The sequence below is a fragment of the Chiloscyllium plagiosum genome, chromosome 5 (genome assembly GCF_004010195.1).
Source record: "Chiloscyllium plagiosum isolate BGI_BamShark_2017 chromosome 5, ASM401019v2, whole genome shotgun sequence".
Taxonomy (NCBI): Eukaryota; Metazoa; Chordata; class Chondrichthyes; order Orectolobiformes; family Hemiscylliidae; genus Chiloscyllium; species Chiloscyllium plagiosum.
In genome coordinates this window covers 83,182,316-83,189,534 of record NC_057714.1, presented here as the reverse complement: position 1 = coordinate 83,189,534, position 7,219 = coordinate 83,182,316, and the positions used below count along the sequence as shown (strand labels likewise).

Genomic DNA, 7,219 nt, shown 5'->3' with positions numbered 1-7,219 from the left:
ACATACAAGGTAATCAGAGGGTTAGATAGGGTGGACAGGGAGAGCCTTTTTCCAAGTATGGGAACAACAAATATGAGGGGACACAACTTTAAAGTGAGGGGAGATAGGTATAAGACAGATGTCAGAGGTAGTTTCTTTACTCAGAGAGTAGTAAGGGTATGGAATGCTTTGCCTGCAACAGTAGTAGATTCGCCAAGTTTAATTGCATTTAAGTTGTCATTGGACAGGCATATGGATGTATGTGGAATAGTGTAGGTGGGATGGGCTTCAGATTAGTATGACAGGGCAACATCGAGGGCCGAAGGGCCTGTACTGCGCTGTAATGTTCTATGTTCTATGATTAATTGATACAAATGCCAAAGCCTCTCCTGGCACCCAATCTTCAACAAGATAGAACAATCTGCTTTCATATGAACATACAGATTAGGAATAGGCCACTCAGTGCTTTGAACTTGATCTTGCTCCACTATTTAATAAGATCAAGGCTGATATAATAATTCCACATTCTTGCCAACACTCATAGTCTTTCAACTTCTTGCTTATCAAGTACCTATCTATCTCTGCCTTAAAAAATAGTTAAAGATTCTACTTCAACCACCTTTTACAGAAGACGTTCCAAAAACTCATGATCCTCTGTGATGATTTTTTTTCCTAATCTCTGTCTTAAATGCGGAACTGCTTATTTTTAAACAGTGACTCCTGGTTCTAGATTCTCCCACAAAACAAAGCCTTTTTTCCACATGGACCCATATCAAAACCCCAGATCCTTTATATTTAAATCAAGTTGTCCATTCCTCTTCTGAACTCCAGCAGATATAAACCTAGCCTGTCAACTTTCGTGGTATGGTTAGAGACAAATAAAACTGCAGATGCTGGACTCCAAAATAGACAGGCAGGAGGTTGGAGGAATGCAGCAAGCCAGACAACATCAGTCCTAAAGAAGGGTTACCTCCGAAATGTCAACTTCGCCACCTCCTGATGCTGCCTGGCTTGCTGTGTTCTTCCAGCCTCCTGCCTGTCTAACTTTTATATTTAGGCGTTCTGCCCATTCCAGGTATCAGACCAATTAGCCAATGAATTGCATTTGCATCCTTCCTTAAATAAGGAGAACAATACTGTATAGTGTACTCTCGATGTAGTCTGATCAGTTTTCTGTGTAATTGAAACATTACCTGCCTACATTTGCACGTGATAAATGATAAAATTTTACCCACTTTCTTAATTACATACATACTAATATTTTGTGATTCATCCATTATTACTGCCAGATCCCTCTGTATCTCAGAGTTCTTCAGTCACTCACTATTTAGACAATATGCTTCTTTTTAATTCTTCTTGTCAAAATAGACAATTTCAGATATTCTTACACGATATTCCATTTGCCAGATGTTTGTTCACTCATTTAATCTATCGATATCCATTTGTGGTCTTCACAGCTTATTTTCCAAGATATCTTTGGGTCATCAGCAAATTTAGCAGCCATACCATTGGTCCCTTCATCTAAATATTTTCTATAAGTTGGACAAAGTTGAGGCCCAACATGATTCCTGTAATATACCACTTGTTACAACTTGCTGAGCAGAAAATGACCAATTTATGTCTACTTTCTGTTTGCTGTTAGCTAATCAATCTCCTATCCATCTCAAAAAGCTATCCTGAAGATGTGAGCTAATAATCTTTGATGTGGCATTTCATTAAATGTTTTCTGGAAATCCAAGGCCAATGCATCCAATAATTCCCTTTTATTCACAGTGCAGGTTACTTCCTCAAAGAACTCCAATAAATTTGTCAAACACGATTTCCCTTTCACAAAACCAAGTTGACTTTGCCTCACTACTTGAACTTATCTAAGTGCCCTGCATTAACTTTTTTAATAATGGCTTTGTAACAGATATTAAGCTATTTTAGGGGAGGTAGAATGTCACTAGACAAGTAATTCAGATTAATATTCTGGGGATGTAGTTTCCTGCTCATGACAAATGGTTAAATTTGACTTCCATAAAATATCTGGATGAGCTGGCCTCATGGCACCCATGTAACCACTACTAATTGTCATTAAAACTCATCAGGTTCATTGATGTTCATAAGGAAAAGAAATCTGCTGTTCTTAGCTAGTCTGGTCTACATGTGACTCAAAACGCACAGCAATGTAGAGGACTGTGAACTCTTCGCTGAGCATTTAAAAATTGGTAATAAAGGTTGCCCTAGCCAGTGTAGCCCCCATCCTATGAATGAATTTAAAAAATCTAGTCTCTACTGTCAAGCCTTCTGCCTTCCTTTTTGTATAAATGACTTATATCCACCAGTTTCCAATCTAATTGAACCTTTCCTGAGTGGAGGAAATTTTAGAAAATTAAAGCTAACTGTCTTATGGTCATTTTTTAATACCCTGGGATGAAATCTACAAGCACTCTAGGACTAGCCAGCATGCAGCCAGAACAACTTGTTCAGTACCACTTCCCTGGTGATATTTTCTTGCGTTCCTCCCTCCCTTCCATTTTCTGAGCTTCCTCTATTTCTGGAATGTTATTTGTATCCTCTGCAGTAAAAGCTGATGTAAAGCATCTGTTCAATTCATCTGCCATGTCCTTAGTTTCCATTATTAATTCCCAGACTCACTTTCTACAGGACCAACACTCATTTTGAGAATTTTTATTTAAAAAGGATCCATAGAAAATCTTACAGTCTGTTTTTATATTTCTAGCTAGTGTTCTCTCAAGCTCAATTTTTTCTCCTCTTTATTAACCTTTTAGTTATTTTTGTTAATGTGAATCTAACAAGCAGACTGAACTTGAGTAAAGAATGTTTCTGGGTATGCTTGAATTACTTGTGGCTTGGCTTTGAATTACTCTCACTGAACTGGAAATAATTAAGTGTCATTGAACATGATTACATAATTCTGTAGGATTGTTGAGCTATTTTAATACGTACCTTACTGATTCATGCATCTTGCTGGGACACTTGGGAATATTTATTCCAGTCAATAACTTTAAAGTTTTGAAGTGATGAAACCATTATTCATGTACACTGAAAACAGCATGTTCAAGAACATTAAATTGTGCAAACTGGTTTTCTTTATAATTGAACTCATTCTAGTGCCACAAAAACTTTTGTATGACCTTGAGAATGTAAGAGAGGCATCAGAAAGGAGATTTGTTTTTCCCAAAAAGCTAATTGCTTTCAAACACAAGATATAGTGACTTTGGGTCAGACTTGGTCTAAAATTGTGGACATAGACTAACGACTACAGAGAAAAAGTGCAAGTTACAGGTCACGTATGTTATTTGGTCTCTTGGTGGCACCATGGCTAATGTTAATGAATTACTGTAACTCTCGAGCAGCATAAATGATTGAAATTCAGATGGAGAAAGAACCTAGAAAATCAATGAAGAACACTTTCGCACATATCACCTCAGACAAACCTCACACACCACCTTTGATACTAATGTTGCCTCATCTGCTTAAAAGTGGTGGAAAATATCAGAGAAGTTCTAGCCTTGATTTCAATCCATTTTATTTTGTTATGATTTCGAGGAGAGTATTTGCATAAAAATAAAACTTTTCTCTTTTTAAAATTGTGGCTGTGTGTACAATTCCCTGGATAGTATTCCTAATTCAATTCGAGCAAAGGACTCCAAGTCCTAGAAAAACTCTTAGGATCACATACCAGGTGAGAAGATTCCATCTCCACATCCTCCTGGCCAGCCAATCATTTCCCTCATTTTCTTCAGGGTGATGTATTCCAACAGGACAAACACTGGTGCGATCTCATAAGTAAACCTGAATATAAGTCACAATATAAAATCAAATATTAACATGGAGAATACTATTTCCTAATGTATAAATAAAACAATTTAAGAACAGCAACATTTAACACCAATGTACCAAATTACTTTACAGTGGGCATTCTGGATGAAGAGACCTAAAATGTGAAAAATCCATTTGCATGGATGGAGAGGCACACAGGGAGCGAAGCTTCTGAAACCAAAACCACCAAATCTGGTCTAGAGCCGGATCTTACGATGATGTTAAATAACCAAAATGACTTAGAATGGGTGCCTTGAATTCTTTGCAATAAATGCTGAAGATGATGAATTTGGCTGTTTTGAAAATGTTTTGATTATAGTTAAAGGTATCCCTGTAAAAAATAATACATTCAATAAAATATATTATATTGATTTAATATGCATTCCAAATGTTATGATTCTTTTTTACATTTCAGCATAGCAATCTCCTGCATTGGTGGTTCACATTTTATATTTGGCACATAAATTGACCTCAGGTTTTGGACAGATTTTTTGATAGCTTCAAAAGCCAACTTCTGCACTGTGATCTATGGTAGCTCCTGTGTACCATTAACTTTTACCTGTCAGGAAGGAAGAGAAAAATATATTTTCCAGGAAAATATCCAAAGAATGCAAAAAAGCATTGGAAAAGGACTTAGCAACTGGAGCAGACCATTTGGTTCTTTGAGCCTGCTTCACCATTCAATATGATCATGGTTGTGGTCTCACCTCCATTCTCCTGTTTGTATGCCGTAACCCTTGACTCCCTTGTCCATCAAAAATCTGTCTGACTCAGCCTTTAGTAAATTTAAAACAAACTTCCACCACCTTCTGGGAAAGAGAATTCCATAATCTAACAACCTCGCTTCAACATTAGCTTACAAGAGAAACCATTTATTCTGAAACCATGATTTAGAGTCACATTGGATAAAGTACCATCTAAAGGGATGTTAACTAAGGTAGAAGCCCATAAAATTAAGAGCAAATTGCTGGCATGGCTAGGAAATTGGTTGAGTGGCAGGCAACAGAAAGTAGAGACAATGGGTAGGTACTCAAATTGGCAGGATGTGACCACTGGTGTCTCACAAGGACCTGTGTTAGGGCTTCAATTATTCACATTTTTAATTAATAACTTGTACAACACAGAAAGTCGAATATCCAAATCTGCTGATGGCGTAAAGTAGATGACATCATAGACAGTATAGATTACAGCATAAAATTGCAAAGGAATATTGATAGACCAGGTGAATGGCAAAACTTTGGCAGATAGTTTTCAATGTAAGCAAAGTGTGATGTTATCCATTTTTGGACTGAGAAAGGATAGATGATATGAAATTAAATACAGTGGATATCCAAAGAGATATGGGGGTTTGGGAGCACAGATCTCCAAAATGTCACAAATAGTTACAGAAAATAATCAAGAAAGCTAATGGAATGCCAGCCTTTATATGTAAAGGACTGAAATACAAGGATGCAGAAACTATGCTGCAATTAATCACACACTTGGAGATCACCTTGGGCAACACACCTTATGAAGAATATATTGGCCCTGGAGGGAATACAATGTAGGTTTGCAAGAATGATACCTGGACTTCAGGGGTTAAGTTATGAGGAGAGATCAGGACTGTTATTTCTAAAATTTAGAAGGTTAAAGGGTGATCTGATTGAAATATTTAAGATACTAGCTGGAAAAGACAATGTAAATAAAGATAAACAATTTGCACTTGTTGGGAATTCTAGAACTAGGGGGTATAGTCTATGATTTAGGGCTGGACCATTCAGGAGAGTTGTTAGGAAGCACTTCTACATAGAAAGAGAGGTAGATATTTGGAACTCTCTTCCACAAATGGCAGTGCTGCTGCATCAGTTATTAATTTTGAATCTGAGATAGATATGTTTTTTGTTTAGCAAAATTATTAAGGGATATGGACCAAAGGCAGGTAAATGGAGTTAAGATACAGATCAACTATGATCTCATTAAATGTTGGATCACGCTTTAGGGGCTGAATGGCCTACTCCTCTTCCTATGTCCCCCAGTTTTAGTCTCTCTAAAAGAGGATACACCCTGTGGGTATCCACTCCATACAATCGCCCAAAATGTAACATGTTTTAAAGTGCATTCCATTAAACTTAGATGGGTACCAACCGAGCCTGTTCAACCTTGCTTTATAAGCTAAAGCCTTCATCTTGGTAAAGTGCACCTTCTCTGAACTGCTTTGAAAACAACTTATTTCCCAAATGAGGAGACAGAACAGTATACAGTTCTTCAGAAGTGGTCTGTCTGTGCTTTGAATGTAGTAGTTGATGTGTGGTTATTCATGGTAGTTAAATTTGCATATTCATTACTGAAACCATTACAACGTGTATATCCAGAAAGCAAACTCTTGATCCAAATCTGTTTCCCCAGCCACAGCTCTGATCGGGTAAGTCTGTAAAAATGGATATTATGAACACTTTTTTACTTTGCACAATTGTACAAAAATAGACAATATAGACAAATGCATCCGCTATGGATCTGTCCCAGTTTCCGAAATCAGAAATTTTCAGGAGTGTGATTAGGAAGAAATGATAAGAAAAGGGGATTATAATAGCAAGCAGGCTGAGTGTGGACCAGGGGTGGTCATCAGACCTGCTATGGATCTGGGATGACTATCTGTGCGATCCCTTTTAGACACTGTGCTGTGAAATCACTCTCCCTCATTTCCACAATTGTAGGGTTTCCCTGTTAACATCCACAGATGAAGAATGAACATATTTTTGAAGTATCAGAGGAAACCCAGATTCTGGGTTGTCCCTAAAAACAAATCAGCATTTTATGATAGAAGGGATTTCTTTTTCATATGCAAATCTCAATGCAGTTCTTAACGATGTTAACATTGTATGTCTTTGTAAAACATGAAGACCATCAATGGATATTCTAAATCACAGGTTTCAGGAAACATTTGTAAGCTACCCTAGTACATTAATTTTCAAACTTATTTTTATTTCAGCTTGAAATTGGGCTAAAAGAAATATAAAAGATGAAGTCACCACATGGCTTCTCTCTTATTAGAGAACAATGACTGATGGAAGTTTAATTTGAGGGTCATCCCACCTCAGGTGAGGAGCAAGGTTAAGAAGGAGAGTCCTTCATAGTAACTTGATCCTGTATAAAAATTGAACTCAAACTGTTAGTTTCTCTCTACAATACAAACCAGCTGTCTAGCCAACTGAGCTAACCAATCTCCAAGGGAAGCAAATATAGAATTTTGAAATAAGAATGCAAGAAAAACTCAGCACATCTGGCATCAACTGTGGAAAGAAATAACATTTCAAGTGGCAAATGACTTTTCTTCCCTGAAGGAGGATCATATTGGATCCAAATATTAACCCTATTTCTCTCAGAACAGATGCTGTCAGATCTGCTGAGTTTCTCTAGCGCTTTCTGTATTATA

The 7,219-nt window shown here is 37.1% G+C and overlaps 1 protein-coding gene across 1 annotated transcript in view; it reads right to left on the bottom strand.

The window, feature by feature from the left end:
• Window positions 1-7,219, bottom strand: part of gad2 (glutamate decarboxylase 2) — a 139,973-nt gene that overhangs the window by 41,247 nt on the left and 91,507 nt on the right. The window contains exon 6 of the mRNA XM_043690485.1: window positions 3,668-3,780. Coding sequence (XP_043546420.1) covers window positions 3,668-3,780 — 113 coding nt within the window. The remainder of the gene's footprint in view (window positions 1-3,667; window positions 3,781-7,219) is intronic.